The 23,245-nt window shown below is 35.7% G+C and overlaps 3 protein-coding genes and 1 long non-coding RNA gene across 4 annotated transcripts in view; 3 read left to right on the top strand and 1 right to left on the bottom strand.

Annotated features, from left to right (window-relative positions):
- Positions 1-23,245, top strand: part of LOC127858487 (uncharacterized) — a 418,400-nt gene that overhangs the window by 318,783 nt on the left and 76,372 nt on the right. The gene's annotated exons all lie outside the window — the stretch shown is intronic.
- The window catches only part of LOC127858567 (uncharacterized), a 198,534-nt gene that overhangs the window by 109,084 nt on the left and 66,205 nt on the right, over positions 1-23,245 (top strand). The gene's annotated exons all lie outside the window — the stretch shown is intronic.
- LOC127858370 (34 kDa spicule matrix protein-like) overlaps positions 1-23,245 on the bottom strand; it is a 420,221-nt gene that overhangs the window by 336,795 nt on the left and 60,181 nt on the right. The window lies entirely within an intron of this gene.
- On the top strand, positions 8,202-22,751 carry LOC127858509 (high mobility group protein HMGI-C-like). Its single transcript, XM_052395709.1, has 5 exons — positions 8,202-8,357; positions 12,381-12,492; positions 15,872-15,940; positions 20,412-20,450; positions 21,309-22,751. Exons 2-5 carry the CDS (start codon positions 12,391-12,393, stop codon positions 21,348-21,350), a joined length of 252 nt encoding a protein of 83 aa, XP_052251669.1. The 5' UTR covers positions 8,202-8,357; positions 12,381-12,390; the 3' UTR covers positions 21,351-22,751.

The following is a 23,245-nucleotide window of genomic DNA, read 5'->3' as shown; positions in this document are numbered from 1 at the left end:
AAGTGAAATTTCCATGTGAAAAGGATGTCAATTTTTTCATTAAACCATTTTGTATAAACTACGGTTTGCATATAATTTGCCATTTTGATAGGAATGACCAGGTGACAGAGAAAAGGGATATGCATTTGAGATCTGGTCAGGACTCCATATAAAAGTGGTTATATTTAAAAATGTTTAATCACCACATGACCACGGACTCTAGATCTCCGTGACATGACTAAGGTTCTAATATGAACATTTGAACTATATCTTTTTAAAACAATTAAAAAAATAATATTTGATGTACAAATTTAATCTACCAATGTGTACAGATACTACTTAACATATATTTGACTGTATTGAATGTAGGAACTAGTTAAAATATCCATTAGAAAAAGAGATCAGGATATGAAATATTCATTGCCTGAAGCAAAGACCCTGGAGCTATGTTTATATATCTTTAAACACACTGATTAAAGAAGTAAAACAATACATTGATACAACAGAGGTAAAATCATTCCCTCTGAACAATATGATACATAATAATGTATCATATTTTTTTATCTGGATCTGGGTAGGTACACAGCAGGATGTTCAGGTGTGCGCGCTGCGGGAGAGATATAGGAGTTACTTATATGTTGGATTTAATTTAACTCACTGAAATTCATCACTGAAGTTACAGTATGATCTCATTTGATATAGATGTACATGATTGTATCAAGCAAAATAAAATTATATTAATAATTTCAGTATTAATTCACTGTCATGATTTCAGTATCATTAAAATGATTTTCAGTAAAGTCTATCATTCATCTGCATCAATTTTGTAAATATCAATATAAGTATGCTACAACATTTTTGAAACAAGGGCTGTTTGTAAAACATGCATGCCCCCATATGGGCTGTCAGTTGTTGTGGCAGCCATTGTGTGAATACGCTTTTTGGCGCTGAGACCTTGACCTTTGACCTAGTGACCTGAAAATCAATAGGGGTCATCTGCGAGTCACGATCAATGTACCTATCAAGTTTCATGATCCTAGGCGTAAGCTTTCTTGTGTTATCCGGAAACCATTTTACTGTGTCAAGTCACCGTGACCTTGACCTTTGACTTAGTGACCTGAAAGTCAATAGGGGTCATCTGCGAGTCATGATCAATTTACTTAAGAAGTTTCATGATCATAGGCGTAAGCATTCTTGAGTTATCATCCAGAAACCATTTTTCAAAGTTGAGTCACTGTGACCATGACCTTTTACCTAGTGACCTGAGAATCATTAGGGTCATCTGCGAGTCATGATCAATGTACCTATGAAGTTTCATGATCCTATGGCCTAGGCACAAACGTTGTTGAGTTTCATCCGGAAACCATTTTACTATATCGGGTCACAGTGACCTTGAATTTGACCTAGTGACCTGAAATTCAATAGGGATCAAACGAGTCATGATCAATGTATCTATGAAGTTTCATGATCCTAGGCATAAGCGTTCTTGAGTTATCATCCGGAAACCATTTAACTATTTCGGGTCACTTTGACCTAGTGACCTTAAAAGGGGTTCATCTGCGAACAGTGACCTTGACCTTGACCTAGTGACCTAAAAATCAATAAGGTTCATCTGCGAGTCATGATCAATGAACCTATGAAGTTTCATGATCCTAGGCATAAGCGTTCTTGAGTTATCATCCGGAAACCGTTTTACTATTTCGGGTCACCGTGACTTTGACCTAGTGACCTCAAAATCAATAGTGGTCATCTGCGAGTCATGATTAATGTACACATGAAGTTTCGTGATCCTAAGCATCAGCGTTCTTGAGTTATCACCAGGAAACCATTTTACTATTTCGGGTCACCGTGCCCTTGCTCTTTACATAGTGACCTCAAAATCAATATGGGTCATCTGCGAGTCATGATCAATGTACCTATGAAGTTTTATGATCCTAGGCATAAACATTCTTGAGTTATTATCCGGAAACCATCTGGTGGACGGACATACGGACCGACATGTGCAAAACAATATACCCTCTCTTCTTCGAAGGGGGGCATAATAATATACTGTTTGATATACTGTAAATAATGTTACTACACATCCAAGTAGGGAGTCCATCAAACTATTGCAACCGAAACACCTGGTGTGCCAAGGCACCAGCCGAAGTCAAATGCCTTCTGACTTAGTGCATTTTACTATTTATATTTGTATGCATTTGTATGTGTTTGAAAAAATGTATAATTTTAAATGACATCTTCTGACCATGCATGTCCTAGATTTCAAAATCCAGGCCCTGGTCTGACACATTGGTAACATTAACGTTAAGCTGTTACCAGGCTTCTGAATTTAATTAGCCAGGTCACAGGAAAAGGGCAGTCTATCAGTATCCAATTAAACTATTTGTCATTGTCAGAAAACCGCTCTTAAGCAAACAGCTTTCAAGCAACTGCAGGCTGAACTGGATCTAAACTGGCCACAATCGCCTTTATGTCGTTTTTACTGGGATACAGTTCATTTAACTTTAAAGAGATCTTTTCACGTTTGGTAAATTGACAAAAATGGAAAAAAGTTGTATCGGATTCGCAAATTTTCATTTTAGTTATGTTATTTTTAGGAAACAGTATTACTGAACATTTACCATGGTCTAATATAGCCAATGTATGCATCTTTTAACGATTTAAATATTATAAAGCGTTGCAACGCGAAACGATTGAATAATTTTGAGAGTTATGTTGTGTGAAACTACGAATATTGCTTATATTAGGTATAAAAAACGCCAACATTTGTACTTGGCAGAATAGTCGAGCAGGCTAATGCGTTTTTACTCCAGGACTAAGGGGGTCACTGGTTCGAGCCCTGCTGTGAACTACTTTTTTAAAAAGAATTTTATTCTGGATTTTTAACTGGAGCTTTAAAGATCCAATGTTTACATTTATCAATATAAAGCATTTAATGACTAACTTCAAAACATGTCATAATCTGTGAAAAGTCCCCTTTTACATAATATTTACTCCTATAAATAAAAGGTTGATATACATGGACTAAACGGTAAATTACGTCTAATTATTTGGACTAAAATGATATCAACTACTTAAATAGAAAGAAGAAAGAATTCATACAAACCAGTAATTTGAGTAAAGAGTTTGTAATCAATGTTGTATTTCAGGACAGCTTGGTGATATGCAAATCCCATATGACATGTTGATATCGGGTATCATAGCCATTCAATAAGTCGCAAAATGCTCGAACAAAATTTATAAAGTGAAATGTAACTTAAATTATAACTAAAAATACCAGTATCATCAGTATGCCAGATTTGCCTTATCAAGTTGTCGAGATCCAGAAAGTGCTTCATTCACATTGAAATATCCTTCGATTTCCATTTATTGTTGCATAACTAAATAGCGAAACAAGCCGATTTAAGCTGTAAGAAAGTTTTGACACGAGTGTTATCAAGTCTCTCATGGGCGAAGCCATTGTTGTAGAAAGTGATCCATTCACATCGAATATATCCTTCGAATTCCATCCATTGTTGTCATTAGCGGAGATTTAGTGAATAAATAATTCATATATCAGAAATGACAGCTTCTAAAAAGCAAAACAAGCCAATTTATGCAGTAAGAAAGTTTTGACTCGAGACTCTCATGGGGGCGGGCCATTGTTGAATGTTGAAACACGAACGACAACTCTGTTAGGAGAATGTTATCAATGAAAATCAACGAGGTCGAGGTATTTCGATTAGAAAAATCGTAAAATCCCGCCCCCAAAATGGTGAATTTCTGTAAATACAGCTCTTTGTGACTGGGCCTGGTTTGCCTTTAGGTCAGAATACACTAAATAGTTTCCCTATATAATTCAATGTGAAGCGGACAACTTTAGGCCAAAATAAATGCAACATTTTGCACATAGAGGACCCCCATAACCATACATTTTCTAAAAGGCCATTCTAAGACAAAATCGATTTATGCAATAAAAAAGATATGTCATGTTCAATGCAAGAAAGAACTTGACGCAAATCAAAATCGACTGTGCAACTTTTTTTTCGGTCGTTTCTTAGTGAATGTAACCTTTTTCAGTGCGATGGTTTACTATAGTCTTCAAAGTCTATCACATTTCAGGGATTCAGTAGTGAACACCTATTCATACCCTACCATTATCTCCCGAAGATAACACCCGAATAATAGATAAAAGTGTTTAAAACAAGCCTTCCTATCAACTATGGTATTTTTTTTAGAGAGTACAGCCCTTCATGAAACCGGTTATTTAGTGTACTGTAACCTATAAGACAAGTTTTACTGTTAACATCGCGAAAAATAAGTATTTTTCGATACTTATGAACCTATTTTCTATGTGCCTGCCAAAATTTCAGACCGATCTTTCACGTAGAAATGCTTTTAAAATGCATTTTATTATAACGCCTGGTAAGCCATCTGGCTTTCGCGGTAGGAGCTTTGATAAATAAAGGGCATTTAGGAGTAAAAAAGATAACCCTTAACAATAAAAATCGGTAATTATAATGGAATACTATTACAAGCTATGTAGAAAAACAAGTAAACAACTATCAAAACATGTTTATGAGTTATTTCAGCACAATTGTTGGATCTGAGACGCTCAAGACGAGATTTTGTACTTTTTCTTTTCTTATTTTCCTCTAAAAAACGCATTTTTTTTCTTAAAAAACTCGCTATGCTCCTTAAATTCATGAAAACAAACGCAGTTATTCCGTGAAACTTGCCCAAATGCGTAAAATCCCCGCCCCAAAAATGGTGATTTTCTGTAAATACAGCTCCTTTGTGACTGGGCCTGGTTTGCCTTTAGGTCAGAATACACTAAATAGTTTCCATATATAATTCAATGTGAAAGCGACAACTTTATGCCAAAATAAATTCAACATTTTGCACATAGAGACCCCCATAACCATACCTTTTCTTAAAGGCCGTTCTAAGCGGAATCGATTTATGCAATAAAAAGATATGTCATGTTCAATGCAAGAAAGTTCTTGAAACAAATCAAAATCGACTGTTTTTGCAACTTTTTTCTACCGTTTCTTAGTGGAATGTAACCTTTTTGAGTGCGATGGTTTACTATAGTCTTCAAGTTTATCATATTTCAGGGATTAAGTAGTGAACACCTATGCCCTACCATTATCTCCGAAAGAGATAAATTTTGAAATTTTCTATAAACTGTACATATAGTGCAATTCTTGTCCCCCCCCCCCCCCCCCCAACTACTGACTGGAATTCAATGAAGCTTTATAGGAAGCTTAACTACCTTGAGGAGATGCGCATGTTATTAGTGGGTTCTGGTTAGATTATTTATTGAAAGAGTTATGGCACTTTGAAATTTTTAAGTTGCTAAACCATCCATCGTATTATTTTGTCCAAAGTTATGCCCTTCGAGACGTTTCCTTTTATCTGAATATATAGTGTAATATTGTGACAAAAAAAACTTTGCGGAGCATCACCCGTCTCCGACGGTTTCTTGTTTAAAAATATTGTAGTATGCAATTTTCGTTGAGTATTAATGGGCTTTTAATTTGGTACACATATTGACCATCTTCCGATGATTTGTCTGGAGCATGTTTCAAGTCACCGGATTCAAGGTCAAAGTCGCACTTGAAATTATTTTTTTAATTGATTGTAAACAATCATTGTGTAAATTTCATCTCCGGGCCATGCCTTAAATGTCCGTAAGACCAGAACAAAATAACTGCACATTAAATAAATAAAAGTATAAGTATGATTTATTCGTGAAATGTTAACTTTCAGACAAATTATTAACCCTGCCGCTACAGTAGTTCATGTTGTGGTGATATTAATAATCGTCCCGAAACAACTACAGACGATCGTGGATTAAAATTAAAATTTCAAAATTCTGCGAAACACTTTAAGGATGAATTTTGCGATATTATTTAATCCCTGCTCGCACCTTTTAAAAGTATCTCATCAAACGGCCTTATTTAACCTGCGGTTATATATTGGCGATTTAAAGGGACTCGTTCACAGATTGATAACATGACAATTTGCTTTAAAAAATGTTTGCAAATTAAAAGAGAATGAATGTATTCTATTCAAACACGCAACATAACACGACTGACTTATATTTGTACAAAATAAATTTTCGTTATTGATAATCAGCAAACGAAATCACAAAAATTAACTAAGTCTTGTTACGCTTTTCACCGATAATTAAGCAAAAACGTGTATTACCGACATTGCATTTAGCTAGACTACAAAAAATGCATAATCCTGCTGATGTAGTGGTGGCATTAATGCCTTTGGGGGTCCCGGGCTGAAATCCCAAGACTGACACATCTATGTTATATTATCTTTTCCCTTTTTTAGCTCACCTGAGCACAACGTGCTAATGGTGAGCTTTTGTGATCGCTTTTTGTCCGTCGTGCGTCGTCCGTCGTCAACATTTTGCCTTGTGAACACTCTAGAGGCCACATTTATTGTCTGATCTTCATGAAATTTGGTCAGAACATTTATCCCATTGATACCTCGACTGAGTTCGAAACTGGGTCATGCTGGGTCAAAAACTAGGCCACTAGGTCAAAAAAAGGAAATCCTTGTGAACACTAGACATCGCATTTGATGCCCAATCTTAATGTAACTTTGTCAAAATGTTTGTCTAAATGATATGTTGGTTGAGTTAAAAATGGTTCCGGTCCGTTGAAAAACATGGCCGCCAGGGGGCGGGGTAGTATTCCTTATATGGCTATAGAGAAACCTTGTGAACACTCTAGAAGTTACAATTTTTGCCCAATCATCATGAAACTTGGTCACAACATTGGTTTTATTGATATCTCAGACGAGTTCGAAAATGGTCCAGATCGGTGAATAAATATGGCCGCCATGGGGCGGGGCAGTTTTCCTTATATGGCTATAGTAAAAACCTTGTTTACACTCTAGAAGTCACATTTAATGTCCAATCTTCATGAAATGTGGTCAGAAGATTGGTCTATATGATATCTTGGATGAGTTGAAAATGGTTGCGTTTGCTTGAAAATCATGGCTGCCAAGGGGCGAGGCATTTTTCCTTATATGGCTATATATGGCTATTGTAAAACCTTGTGAACACTCTAGAGGCCACATTTACTGTCCAATCCTCATGAAATTTGGTCAGAAGATTGGTCTCAATGACATCTTGGATGAGTTCGAAAATGGTAACGTTTGCTTGAAAAACATGGCTGCCAAGGGGCGGGGCATTTTTCCTTATATGGCTATATATGGCTATAGTAAAATCTTGTTAACACTCTAGAGTCCACATTTATTGTCCGATCTTCATGACACTTGGTAAGAAGATTCATCCCAATAATATCTTGAACAAGTTAAAAAATGATGCCCGTTGTTTGAAAAAAATGGCCGCCAGGGGACGGGGCATTTTTCTTTATATGGCTATAGTAAACCTTATTAACACTCTAGAGGCCACATTTATTTTCCGATCTTCATGAAACATTTTTCCTAATATGGCTATATAGTGTGCTTTTGTAAAACCTTGTTAACACTCTAGAGGCCACATTTATTGTCCGATCTGATCATCATCATGAAACTTGGTCAGATGTTTTGTCCCAATGATATCTTGGATGAGTTTGAAAATGGTTCCGGTTGGTGGAAAAGATGGCCGCCAAGGGGGCGTGGCATTGTTCCTTATATAGCTTAAGTTTAACCTTGTTAACACTCTAGAAGCCGTATTTATTGTACGTTCATCATGAAACTTTGTCAGAAGATTTGTCCCAATGATGTTTTGGACAAGTTCGAAAATGGTTCCAGTTGCTTGAAAAACATGGCCACCAGTGGGCGGGGCATTTTTCCTTATATGGACTTATGAATTTTCATTAAACTTTGTCAGTATATTTGTTAATATGAGATCTTGGATGTGTATGAAAATGGTTCTGGTCTGTTGAAATAGGTGGCTGCCAGGGTGTTCACTAGTCATGAACGTTGGTAAGAACATTTTGTTCTAATCACATCTTGGGCTGCACAGAACAGGTCAGTTCCTTTGAATCTCAGGTGAGCGACTTTGGGCCTTTCAGACCCTCTTGTATTATTTGTATTAAAAACTCTTCCAAATATTACAGCTTTCTTAACAAATCTATTTAATTACATTTTTAAATACGAAAATCTGTAAACAAGCACCTTTAAGCGAAATATGTGTCCTTAAATAGCATACTTTATAATCATGTCAACCATGTATCTAATTTTACGAATTCCTCGCATAGCTTTCAGTCGGGCAGGCTAGTTTGCTATGTTCACATTAGACACAATTGTTTCTCTATATACGCGATACAATCTTGTTTAAATGGATGTTAACATGGTTTGTTGTCGGTTTTGATTAGTGATCACGTTGCTTTGATACAGTTTTTGTGAACTTTTGAAGTATGCGAGGGTCCGTAAGTACACACAAATTTGTTTATACAGTTATATGAGTGTTTTGTATAGCGGTTGGATAATACTTATATTTGAGTCTCGCTCTGGGAAAGCGGGGCTTAATGCATGTGCGAAAAGTTTCGTCCCAGATTAGCCTGTATAGTCCGCAAAGGCTAATCAGGGACAACACTTTTCGGTTATATAGTTTTATGTTTTAAGGAAGTCTCTTCTTAGCGAAAATACATTTTAGGCAGAAAGTGTCGTTCGTGAATAGCCTTCACGGACTGCACAAGCTTATCTGGGATGACACTTTTCGCACATGCATTAAGCCCCGCTTTTCCAGCGTGTGACTCATTTATACATTTACTGCACGGTTTGACTGTGAGACACATTGATGCATTCTGGGTAATTGTGGAAAAAAATCTGTAGATTTTAACTAATACAGGCGCTTATAACTGATGTCATAAACTGACCATTCTCTTTTTGATGGTTTATATTAACCGGATAATGCGAGGTTTTCTTATTCCCCGTCTCTCAAAGTCAACGTAATGCCCCGGCTAATGTTGACAACATGATAATCAGTGACGACACTTTGCGCTTTTATGTAATTTTTCGTTTTAGGAAGTATCAACGAAATAAAAATCGAGTCTATGCGGAGAGTATCGTCCCTGATTATCCTGTGCGCACCACACGACACTACGCAATTGCATAAGGCCCAGTTTTCGCAGAACGCGGCTCATTGATCTAGAAATCTAACACATGACCATGTGTGGGGTCACTTACCAAAGACTTTAACCTTTACACTGTGGTAAGAAAAGTCAAACGCTATGTTCCGTGACAGCTCAGGTTATAACTAAACTTAATGTTTAAATTCCCCACCAACGACAATGTTTTATAAACAAAGGAGATACAACAATATCCAACCACAAAATAACAAATAAATATGCTTAAAAACTAACCAAATATTATCTCAACAAATAATACCATGGTGATATTAATCAATACACGAGTATGCTTAACAACTCTTCCCAAAGATAATAAAAGGCGAATATGTTGGAAAAAAACAACAATAACCGACGATACTTAAAGTTAACAATAATAAATTGTTTGACAACGTTTTTTAATTCAAAGTTACAAGCTTCCAGCATTAGTTATGATTCTAACATTGGAAGTGCAATGGAAATTAAGTAAATTCTACTAAAATCATTAATTTATTAGAGAGTTCAGCTAACAATACTAGATTTTCTTCGAAAATGCATTATGTGTGTTTGTGGCATCACCCATATGTACAGTTTAGCTTGTAGACTATGAGGGTATCGTTGTAAAACGGCAATGCCGTCTGAAAAACGACACATAAAGAGTGACATATTTTCTTTGTCAATAAATGCTGGTATACAAAATGTTACATACATGTAAATATCATTGTTGAAATAATACAAAATGTAGCGGAGCAATTGCTCTCCTTGTGTAAAGCCAAGGGTTACACAAAAAGCTCATATAAGAAGAAATGAAGATATTCCTAATACAATTTGTTGAGCATTCTTCTTCTTATGTATGACTGACCAAGTTTAACCCATATTGCATTTTGTATATTATATCGAACGTCTTTTTAATAAAATGAATGCACAATTAATGGTACACTTTCACTAATATATCGCCGTATTGTTTGACAGCGCATCGCGATTTATTATCGAGTTCTGAGAAAACGGGGTTTAATGCATGTGCGTAAAGTGTTGGTCCAAGATCAGTCTGTAATTAAGGGCGACACTTTCCGCCTTAAGTGTTGGTCCAAGATCAGTCTGTAATTAAGGGCGACACTTTCCGCCTTAAGTGTTGGTCCAAGATCAGTCTGTAATTAAGGGCGACACTTTCCGCCTTAAGTGTTGGTCCAAGATCGGTCTGTAATTAAGGGCGACACTTTCCGCCTTAAGTGTTGGTCCAAGATCAGTCTGTAATAAAGGGCGACACTTTCCGCCTTAAGTGGATTTCGGATAAGACGAGACTTCCTGTAAAACGAAAAAAAATCATAAGAACGTTTTAAGCTTTTAGCCTGTGCGGAAGGAACAGGCTAATCTGGGACGACACTTTAAGCGCATGCGTCAAGACCTCTTTTCCCAGAGCGAGGGCAGGCTCTTTTTTTTCATCGTCAGCAGGTTTAAATCAACTTTCACTCATTCATCATATAAGCGAATGTATTAATGTTATGCTGATAATATACTAGACGCTATTAGCTATGGGCTGAACATGACAGATGCTTTGTGATCTAGGATTTTGATTCATGCGTTAATTATGTTGGTAGAGCAATACAATGTCCCGGCTAGAGAAAGTATTTGAATTATTTTGTTGTTTTTAGGCCATTGTGACAATAGTTAACATTTTGATTAAGATGTTACATTTCTTAACAAAATTGTATGTTTTCTCACACAAAAGTAATATTCCTTTTTTATTTTACACACATTGATTTACAATGAGTCTGTAATAAACACGAAAACTGACCTATAAGTATATTAGGTGCTCGACTTAATCTGTTTTATTATACATACTCTTACTTCTCGTGAAACTGGAGTTTTTTGGGTCGACCGACCACACGCTTGGGATAAGATTGTAAAGTAAAAAGTAACAGTGTTTGTTTACTATAATGTCGACTCTCGCCAGTATGTTTTGACTTATGAGACACTTAAACACAGATGAATATCTGCACTCCTTATTCATATAATATATTTTAGAATGTAAGTTTCAAGAATGTCGCCGAATATTCCACAATACATTCGTTATAAGGTTCTCGCGTTATTGTACCAATAATCATTAGAAAGCGTGTATTTTACAAGTTCTTACTTAAGCATATATATATATATATATATATATATATATATATATATATATATATATATATATATATATATATATATATATATATATATATATATATATATATATATTGCATTACCTAGTGTATGGATGTTGGTAATTCTATGTGAACAAACGCTTCATTGACGTAATATGCATATTTCACCATGCCTCTTGTCACCTTATACCGCTTCAAAAGTGAATACATTTTCGTGCAGTGACTTTTGGTGTACAATACTGTTTAAAGTTTCACTTTCCAATAACCAGGTGATTCACTTGAGCATGTTCGTAACCACCAGTATTAACATCATATGAGAATAAAACTGAGTCGTCTGCAAGCTAATTTTCGTTTCCAACTGTTTCTCCACATGTGACCTTGCCGCCTCTTGCAAGACTTCTGACTCGGCATATTTACATAGTTCATGTGATCTGTTGTCACTTAACGTTTTAGATCTTTATCTGTTTAATCGCTTGATAAATATTTACACAATCGAGCGAAACAAACCACTGGAATGCGACTTAATATTTCCGGTATTTTCGCTGGTTTCAGCCCACACATTTTGGGGGACTTCCTATTCGGAATGTTTCGGTTTTCTCCGTACATTTTAGATTCCTTAAGATTCTAATCCCGACATTCCTAACTCTGATGACAGTAAGGTGGTGGAAAATGGAATCGCTTCATGCGGAGGGATATATTTAGGCCACATACCACATTACTGCGCGTTGCTCATTCATAAGAACGTTCAGGCCGTGAGAACTAGGTCATAAACTCAAAGCAAAGTAGAGATATCGCCTTCACAACAAATCCTATTGAAAACGCTTTTAGGGGGCTGAAACTTTGCACATTAATCACGACATTTTTTGATAGGAGCGGAAAAATGAATCAGGAGTTTGACATCGCTAAGTGGGTGATTTAAACGTTAAATAGGTTTAATAGTTCAACCATCACGCATATCTGTAATTTCTATACGTGAGTGTGGTATTATTAAAAGTCAGGGCACAGTTAACACGTCTGTGTAGTTTGATCAAAGAAATAATAAAAAGAACGCTGTTCAGTTTCATACGGGCGACCGGAATAGGGGACTTGACATCGATATTAAGAGAAGGCAATCGTGTTAACTAATGGATGAAGTGAAGTTTGTAAACTTGATGATTTTGTGCTGAGTGTATGCTTTATCTCTCTGACTGGTTACAAACAGTGACAGATTGATGTCCGAACCCCTGAAGGGCGGTGCCGGCGATGGGCCAGCAAAGGTACCGGACGAGGAGAAAAGGGGCCGTGGTAGGCCAAGGAAACCTGTCTCAGATGAGGTGAGAATAAAAGGGTTTAAATGACGTATAAACTAGAAAACTACATGTGTGTTATTGTATAAACGGTAGCATGATTTGTTAGGGACTTGGCGAAAATTTGTATCGCGCTCCTTTTGGATATAGGTAGTCACCAGCTGCAGCAAATATAAAGGTATTAACGATAATAATCATTTCACATCTCTTGCAAAAATAATGAGAGTTTTAGAGCCTCGTTCTGGGAAAATGGGCTAAATGAATATGCGGAAAATGTCGTCTAAGATTAGCCTGTGAAGTCTGCACAGGCTAATCCGGGACGACACGCTTTTATGGATTTTGTAATTTAAAGAAAGTTTCTCATTTTCGAAAATCCAGTATACATGAGCAGTATTGTCCCTAATAAGCAAATTCAAATCTGGGACGATACTTTACGTACATTCATTAAGCCCAGTTTTCAAAGAATAAAAATGAAAGTTGGTCCGGACGTAATTTACATACTACATAATTGACTGGGTCGGGATTCCTAGATCTGCGAGAAAAGTTGACTCGCTTTGATGCTTCCACTGTTTAACACGAGTATAAGCAATTCTTATTGCCTGACGAATAGTTATCATGTATATAATTTTTTCATATGAACCGTTCCTTAAATGTCTATTTTAAATGGATTATTACAATTACGCAATAATTATGTTTATATATATATATAATATATATATATATATATATATATATATATATATATATATATATATATATATATATATATATATATATATATGTGTGCAAATAGTCTATCTACCTAGTGTGTTCACCGACTTTGATTGAATTTGCGTAAGTATGCAAGTTAACAAACTTAAATTTGTTGATTGTTCATAGCAGATATTCCACATTTCCAGGCATACATGGTTATACCAAATGCTGATCATGTATTTTAATTTGCTAGGATGGAAAGTTATTTGGTATTTAACTCAGGCAGAACCACGTGTGTGGCCGTACTCGCGCACGATAAATGTTGTGAACTTCAGTTGTAGATTGCAGTTCATAGGAAAACATATGCGTGTCATGTAATTTATTTGTCATTTTTCTCGTATAAACCACATTCATTGAAAAGGCAACTTTGATTGTGAACTCGCAGAAAAATCCGGCCGGCGCCTAAAGAATACTTAGTAGTTTTACTTATGGAAACATTGCTTTATTATTAAGCCGTGCATATAATTAAGTATTATTCTTTAGAATGGCTGAACTTATTGGAACATTATTGCCTACATACACGCCAAATATATCGCAATTTTAGCAATTCTAAAAAACAGAACTATACGCACAGGTCATTGTATTGATCATTGTGCTATGTTTTGCAACATTACTTTAAATAATTGGGTCTCTGGTAGTGATCTACACATTACTTGCTGAGATAGTGTAACTTTTTTTCCTTACATCAGACTGAAGTGTGCTTTTTGATACTTTATACAAATGCAGTGCGATAAAAAGTGTTGTTCGTGCCTTAGACCATTTCGTTTTGAAAAACGCGCTGGAGATTTTAGACGCAGATTGAAACCTTAACAAGTGTCTCTCGTGACAACGTATTGAACTGTCACCGAGCTCTGAATGGTTAAAACCAATTAAAACACTGAACAAATAATACATTACCTTTCAAATCCGTTTGCGAAGCCCTCGTTTCTGCAAACGACAACTTGACCCGGTGACCTTTTGATTATGACTTCCGGTGTTATATTATTTTCGTCAGAATATAATCTCACGCGAGATTGGATGCCATTGAACAAAATCAGATTACCATGAACCTTCGGTGAAGATTTATTCATTTACGCGGTACCTTAACCCCTATTAAACTCTGTAGCCCTTCGTTGATAAGGGGTTGCATTCGACCGAATTACGATCACAGAATGTTTTGCAATGCACTTCTGTTAAAAGTCACGCCGAATTGAAGCGAAGTGCAGGTTCTGTTACTGTTTTTGTTAGGAAACATTTTTAAGCGGCTGAGTTTTAAGTATTTGGCGTGTGCACATTACATTCGTGATGATAGAGCTCAACATATAACGTATGAGCCAAAATTTGTCACGCATAAATGGCATACCGGTGTTGCGAGCTAAATCGAGCGCTGAAACAACAGCGAATATGAAGACCCTTCTCACCAGGGACATGTTTATCGCATCGCCGAATTTTAAAATCGATATTTACTGGGTTTTTTTCCTTAAATTCATTTTTTGTAAGGGAAGTTGATCGAAGATGCAAATATCTTGTAAAATACTTAAATTTAAACTCAATCTACAACAAAATTAAATACATAATATACCAGTTCATTTGTTGTCAGAAACTTTGCGCGAGTTGTGTCATTACGTTTTCTCGCAATTATAACGTGCTTTTTCATATACACTTTACGTTTTACATGGTTTTAGAACACTACCATGAATTGAGGACGCGTTGATGACTCGAGCATGACAACACGATGGTTAATTGACGACTCAGTTTTAAATATGCCAGCACGAAACACGACGATATAGTAAACATAGAAGTTATTATGCATTTAGACAGCGATGACCGATCATGAAAGGTTACGATGCAAGTATATACAAAACGTGAAGTTAATAGCTCATGTTAACGCGACAATGCTTTGAGTAATTCAAGAAACGCGACGTTTAAAAAAAAACTAGGTAGTAATGATGATATGGTAAAAATACGAGAGGATAAATTGTGAAAGCGATGATACGATTTTTAAAACACAACGATAACTCTAGGGCGAAGCAATCTGATCAAGTGGCTATCATTAAAATGATTTCAAAACAAGAATGTGCCTAATAACATGACGATGGTGCGAATGATATTTAAAACGCGAAAAAAATATACTGAAATGAGGTTCGTAGATATTGTCTTGAAAACTGATGAAGTGGTGATAATGCAAAAATTCTTGAAATCGCGGAGGTTAACTGAGGAAGATGCGAATTTGCAAGCGTCCTAGAAAACACGAAGGTGATTTGATTAAGTGGGTGTGGTGCAAATGATAATGAAAACGCGATGGCAAAACGATGTACATGTAGTGACAACGGTGCGATTGATCTTTTAATCGGGTCCATATCATCTCATCTTTTTTGAATGATCGAGTAAACCGACAATAACCTTTGTTTTTCTAATAATCAGGCCACCACCAACTTTGTCTCCTCCATATTTTGTGAACTGTGGGAGCGTTCTTTAGATCTCACCCAAAACACCAAGTACTGGTTCTAGTCCCAGGAAAAGGACCCGAGAGTGTTTCAATGAGCCTTCGGCTTTCGATGCAATCGAGCTGTAATGAATATGTTTAGACTAAAATAACTGTAATTCACATTCCATATAAAAGAGCGTGAACAGTTTAATGATGTAATATTATCACAATATTGTTTTCTTTCAGCCCATGGAACCCAAACAAAAACGACCCCGAGGGCGACCTTTAGGAAGCAAGAAAAAACCTGCAGAACCTGTAAGAGCTTGATTGTTTGTGTTGTTGTTACGGTCAATGCCTGTCGACCTCGGTTAGGTGTTACTGTTGCTGTCAATGCCTTTCGATCTCGGTAAGGTATTGCTGTTGCTGTCAAGGCCTATCAATTTCCGTGAGGTGTTACTATTGTTGGCAATGCCTGTCGATCTCGGTTAGGTGTTACTGTTTTTGTCAATTTCTGTTGATCTCCTGTTAGGTGAATACTGTTGCTGTCAATGCCTGTCGATCCCGGCTATATTGCGGTAGGTAAATCTCAAGTGGCAATATTGAAACGAAAACACAGTTTCTATGTTACCTTTTTACAAGGTTCTCAACAGGTAGCCTCAAGGTTTCAAACCCCTGAACTTGAAAACTTCAAAAAAACAACAAGGATATCTATAAATACTCTCTATTCTTATATTCAAAAGATTTCTGAAAATCAAATAAATCCAAGTTAAATTATGCAAAAGCAAAACAAAAAACGATTCCGATTTGCATTTCAGTGACATAAATAATAATAGCACTGCAAGCCGCGTATGTATTAATATCCATTTTCGCACGACGGATCTCAATACGTACAAGCAAAGTGACCATTTTAATCATTGTCTTTAAAAGTGGGATGTGTTACGACGATGTCCATTGTACACGTCTGAATAAAATAAGTATTGTCTTGTCTTTAAGGTCTTACTTTGATCTGAAATCCAGAATCGTGATTCACGCCTATAATACCGGAGTCTGTACATGTATGCGGTAAGGATTTCGAATATAGTGTCATCGACTTCGGTTTTGTAATTTCTAAGATCTCGCACGGAAACGAACGGAAAGACCTCATGCGGGGGAGGGGGCGAACGGATGGACATGTATGAAGTTTTGATTGACTTAAATTGTCAGAGAAACTCAATAAACACCTGGATATGCTACTTGCTACTTGATTTAGAATTTGGGTGGACAGACATAAAGGAAATTCAAACATTGCACTCATCTTTTCAACTCGTTAATAGTCGATGCTGTTTTACTCGATGACCATCGCTTGACATAGAGCATAAAGCTAGTTCCCGATTCTTAGTTTTAACGAGGCGGTATTATATTTTTGATTAAGCTACGTTACTTTATCATGGCATACATACTTTTAACATTTGTTTACACCCACATTTACTTCTCTTCTTAAGATGTGAAACTGAAACCGAGATGCAATTAAAATGTAATGCTGAACATAGACCATCCCATGATATCTATTTTCCTTATTATATACATAGTTAGTATACCGTGTGACTTTAAACCGCACGTAAAATTCGTCAAACGCAATGATTCAGGCCTAAACTATTTCATTACCTTTTTAATCGCTATCGCCTACATGTTTGCCTTAATATTGAATGACACTGGTTTTTATAATAAAAATAAGCATTAATGAATACAAATTGTACGTTCTGACAGCGTTGCGAATAGATTCCCCCATAATCTTATTCATTTATTTGTTAACATAAAGTGGTATGAATACGATTCTCTATGACAACAAAGCTCAAAAAGGCACAATGTGCAATGATTGGAATGCAGTTGAACGGGCGTTCGTGGTTGCGTGGTTATCAAATAACCAGAGACCCGGCAAAACCTCAATATATCAATGAATATTATTAGAAATGTCTAAACTGACCTTACAAACTGTTGAACTCACGTAAACCGATTTTAGGTTAGAATAATTAATTGCGCTTCCTTGATTGCAGACAAACCTCTTCCATAAATTCAATTTATTGTGTTTGTTTGTCTGTCCGACCGTTGAAAGAATAGCCGTGATAGTATCGCTTTCAAGGGGCATATATATATATATATATATATATATATATATATATATATATATATATATATATATATATATATATATATATATATATATATATATATATATCAATATATATGTTCATTTTAATGAGTATATCGCTTGTATTTCCGCAAAAAAAATAGACGCTATTGAACGATATGCCCTGTTTTCAAATAGTTATTATCTAATTACGATGATTTATTGATAAAATCGTAAAATAATATATACAATTCCTGTACAAAATATTAATGTGTATACCGTCTTTAGTAAGAATCCAACTAATGCTTTCATATGTAGCCTACACAGGTAACGAGAATAGTCTCGATATAAATAGTGAGCATGCGTGTAAAAGCGCCCGATGTACACTTCATTCATAACGATTTTTCTACTTCTTGTTTTTCCGCAATTACAAATATTGTCCACCGGATAATTTTATATAATAATAAATAATTGATATTAAAATGATGTTATTAAAAAAAATAAGACTTATTTTTGGCAACCATAAAATAATACATTCACGGTCGACGGTAAAAATGGATTTTTTCAACAGACAAAACTATAGGCAAAATAGTATTAATTGTTTGGGTTAATGCATTAATGACATTTATTTAACCTATCTTTTAAAAAGTGTGCATAAATTGGCAAAATAAGCTTATCCGAATTTATGGCAATCCGAAATTCATATGGCCTTTCGTATTAAATGAGTTATGGTCCCATGATCAGACGACAAACATAAAAACCGACATAAAATATAGAATGCGATAAATCACTGTATTAAGCCGAAATGTCGCTCAGCCTTTTTATACTCATAAAATGTCATAAAGAATTTTCCGTCAACCATTTAGGCCACACAAGAGTTGTTGTTTCGTTCAGTGCGTTTCCTAGCATTTTAAGGGGTGTATTGACGGCTTATATGTGAGCTTTTTTTAATTTAAAAAAAAACGTCTTTCAAATGATTGCCTTACATTGATTAATTAAGTAACACTTATTGGTAAACGTGACATTTACGCAGCCGCGGAAAGGTTTATAATATCAATTCGAACGAAGGGTACGTGAGATTCCGCCCATAAACACTTAACCCATTTATGCCTAGTGGACTCTCCCATCTTTCTAAATTGGATCAATTTATTTCCAAAATTAGGGATGTCTGGTATATTTATTTCTATATTTAGATTATTTATTACAGAAATTCCTTTAAGCAAACAGCATAGACCCTGGTGAGACGCCGCATCATGCGGCGTCTCATCAGGGTTTACTCTGTTTTCCAAGGCCTTTTTTTCTAGACGCTAGGCATAAATGGGTTAAATCAACGAATATTATTAGCAATATTTCGAAAAATAAAGTTATCACATACGAAAACAATGTTGCTTATGGCAAAAGCCAAAATTTCAACGCTAGATGTGGTGTTGTAACATAGATTTAACATGATAAAAAATGCTCTTTTTGTGGGGCAATATCTTCAACACATGTTCATGTACCATGTTGGTGTTCGTATGTCGTATGAATAGATATTATTGCAGGCAATTAAAATGGAATATATTGTGCAACACAAAATAAATAAAAACCAGCATTTTCTATCTCGTTATATATATGTTACCATACCTCATCTAGCGTTGAAATTGAAAGGAACACTGACTTTTTATGTGAAATATTTAGAAAATATTTTGCGAAATATTCGTTGATTTTGAGAAGTTATGTTACTTTAACTGAATAAACGAATTGTATGCGTTTTATGAATTCATGTTGTTTTTATTGTCATTTTGCATTCTGTGAAAAAGCACATTCTAATTGTGCGTTTTGTTGTGTGCATATAGGATTCGCGCATATTTTTCCTTTTTAATATGTACCTTTCAAATATTGCTTTCTTTGACAATTTTGGGTTGTTTTCTTGATATGTAGTGTGAGTCTTGTTCTGTGATAACGGGGCTTAATGCATGTGCGTTAAGTGTGATCACGGATAAGCATTTTACGAACATGCGTTATGCCCGGTTTTCCCACCAGAGCAATGCTCGTATGGGCCTTGCTTTGTGAAAAAGGGGTTGAATCCATATGCGTAAAGTGTCGTCCCAGATTAGCCTGGGCAGTCCGCACAGGCTTATCAGGGACGACACTTTCCGCCTAAACTAGATTTTTGATTAGAAGAGACTTTCTTTCAACAAAAAATATCATAAAAGCGGAAAGTGTCTGGGATGACACGTTACGCACATGCATTAAATCCTCTTTTCACAGAGCACGGCCCATATTATCTACATGCACGGAAAATGGCTTATGTACTCCTGCCCCAACTACAAATAAAAACTTTTACTTTTGTAAGACGATTGTTTTTTGCTTTGACTTATTTCTAGCTGTACAAATGGCCACCGTCTCATCTTAAATCGCTCTTTTTTTAAGTTTTGTTGTCGATTCACCCTTTTATATCGCAACAAGTACTGCGCAAGAGTAAATTGCGAGTACTACAGGTAAGTGATTTTGACATGTTACTAAAAGACGTAATGTCACCTCTGGAAATGCCTCTACTTGTTCATGCAATGTTCCATAAAAGCCTCTAATAAGTGGGGCGAAGAAAAACGTCATTAGGGCCTATATTAAAATGTTTTCGAATACGGGTTTTTATATAAAATTGACCTCGTTATGATCGTTATGTTTTATCTGTTGCAGCCGGCGCCAAAGAAACCCCGTACTAAACCAAGGAAAGCGGTAAGCTTGGCAACAGTGGGTTTGGTAAAAGAAACTGGCAGTAATTAATAAATAACATAAGCTTTTTGAAAAATGAATTTTTCTTGAACACGATAACTCATGGATGTCTGATATTTGAAAAAAAAGATACACATTGGCTATTTCCTGTGTGTTTGTGTTAAACTAGTGGATCGGTCAAAGCACGAACTCAACGAAAATTAATTTAACGCGAACAATCAGGATTGTACAGTATTTAAGAATTCAATTCAATAACATTCATTGAATTTAAAGTTAGCTTTAACGTCCGATGTACGAATTTAATATGAGCCGGTGTCTGGAATAAACGATCTGAATGCATGTGCGTGAAGTATCGTCCCAGATTAGAATAAACAATCTGAATGCATGTGCGTGAAGTATCGTCCCAGATTAGAATAAACGATCTGAATGCATGTGCGTGAAGTATCGTCCCAGATTAGAATAAACGATCTGAATGCATGTGCGTGAAGTATCGTCCCAGATTAGAATAAACGATCTGAATGCATGTGCGTGAAGTATCGTCCCAGATAAGAATAAACGATCTGAATGCATGTGCGTGACGTATCGTCCCAGAATAGAATAAACGATCTGAATGCATGTGCGTGAAGTATCATTCCAGATTAGCCTTATCATTCCGCAAAGACTAATCAGGGTAGCCACTGTCCGCTTTGAATAAATTTTCGTGTTGAAGTGACTTCTTTTTAACAAAAAAAATCGATATAAGAAGCCCGAATTCGACAAGTATGCGTTGAACTGCTCCATTTTCATAACGTTTTATAGAAATATTACCGATTTTGCGATAAATCATCGACATATAATACACTGTAGAGATTATACTTTCAGGCCGGTGATGTTGTGCCTTCGAAAAGTGACACTTCAAAGTAGGTGAGCGTCGCGCAACCAATCACAGTATCCGGTATTTGTCTAGAAACACTTAGACAGACGTTTGACAACTTGTAATGGATCTACACATGTTCGTTGTGACGGCGTTTTCGATTATTGTTGTTTTACTGTTGTATATACCCGGTTTATTTCACATGTTTAGTTTAGTTATTATCAATGTTAAAATTTAATGCAAACAAGTTAATGCAGATAATAAAGTCGTCTTTCTTTCCGGGGATTGTGTAAGACGTTATGACGCCGAGAGCGAAAACACTTTTCTGTATATATTTGTTTAGAAACTATTTGTTCTGGCCAATTCATAGTTCATATACAAGCAATGTTTATGAATTGTATGTTTAGTTATATACCAACGTGTTCATTAATAAACTATGTGTTCAATTTGATACAAATGTGTTCAGTTTAAAGATGTGTATAATTTTATTTGGGTGTTCTCATTTATAAAGAAGCGATCTGATGTTCTGATGCACATAATCGTATCCAGTTTCATAAATATAAGTAAATTTCCCAGAAGAAACAACGGGTAAATTGTTGTGAACATGTTCGTCGATCCATTTCTTTTTATGCGAAATACAAAGAAAGCTTTTTCCTGAGATCATGCACTTTGAGATGAAAAGAAGACCCATATTGATGTTAAGGTCAACAGCTAAAAGGTCACATGGACCTTTAATATAAACAAATATGACCTGTTCGTGTCCACATTATATCTAGAGAACGCTTTGACTTATGATGCGGCAAATTGGAAAGTTCTTTGCTTTGGGTTAAACGATGATGTCTATCTATTTTAAGGTGAATATGTAAATAATCAAGTTTGAATGCGCTTGCAGCTTAAACCCGTTTTCACACATATCTTGAAAATGCTTCGACCTATTGTTATAACCGTTATAATAATTCTTAGTCCTCAAGGAAGGTGGGCTCGTATCTTTTGATACGCAGAGCAACAGGTTTAGGAGCATGCAACATTAAAATATCTGTTAACTCGTATTGCCGTGGGGCAACATGTTTTTAATGTCTTGAATTAATGTGCTCATATATAAACAATGATACACATATATCTAACTGTGTTTTGATAAGTTGTGAAATCCGGGCTTAATGGATGTGCGTAAATTATCGCCCCAGATTAGTCTGTTAAGTACACACAGGCTTTCAGGGAAGACACTTTCTAGTTCTCTTAAAGGAAGTATGTTTTAAACAAAAACTCCATTCTATGTGGAAAGTGTCGTCCCTGATAAGCATGTACGGACTAAACAGGCTGAAACGGGACTATGCTTTACGTACATCAATAAGCACGGTTTCCCCAACTCAAAGGTTTAACCGCATTTGAATGTCATTATGTAGAAGATCCCATATTTAAAAAAATAAGTGTGTGTGGTTAGCCTCAACAATGTTACTGATTTTCTGTAAATTTGTGTTAAGGTCAATTAATGTAAAATAATTCAGACCGCATGCTATTTAATTTAAATATTCCGAAAGCGTTCGAACTTTGCAAACTTGTATTAACATGTCGTGTTTGTTTTGTGTACATTTTTTTTACAAATTCATGAGTTATAAGTTATGTTTTCTATGTTTCCGAATCATTATCAGAATGAGTCTAGGCCTGTATGTGATTTCATATTATCGTAACGTTTTGCAAAAGCAAAAATGGTAGAAGTGGTAATATTTAACATTTGTGTGTATGAAATCAATGCAAATTATGTAAAGTATATCGTTTGCGATGTATGTGTTTCTTTTTCAGATCTTTTACGAGTAAAAAATTTGACAGAAAAGTGCAAGCTTGTTGAACATTAATGCTTTTAAACAAAATAACGATATGTACTTGCTATGGCATTTGAACATACCCTTTGGATGTTTCATTTTTGATACATACATTTTCATCATCG

Source organism: Dreissena polymorpha, chromosome 1 (assembly GCF_020536995.1).
Source record: "Dreissena polymorpha isolate Duluth1 chromosome 1, UMN_Dpol_1.0, whole genome shotgun sequence".
Taxonomy (NCBI): domain Eukaryota; kingdom Metazoa; phylum Mollusca; class Bivalvia; order Myida; family Dreissenidae; genus Dreissena; species Dreissena polymorpha.
Note: the sequence above shows the minus strand (reverse complement) of the source record. Positions and strands in the feature narration are given on the sequence as shown.

Bases quoted from the DNA above. Each gene is read 5' to 3' on its own strand.
- LOC127858509 (XM_052395709.1), top strand. From the start codon at position 12,391: ATGTCCGAACCCCTGAAGGGCGGTGCCGGCGATGGGCCAGCAAAGGTA. The intron at 12,493-15,871 runs GTGAGAATAAAA...GTTTTCTTTCAG, and splicing joins GGAAACCTGTCTCAGATGAG to CCCATGGAACCCAAACAAAA. The intron at 20,451-21,308 runs GTAAGCTTGGCA...TTATACTTTCAG, and splicing joins GTACTAAACCAAGGAAAGCG to GCCGGTGATGTTGTGCCTTC.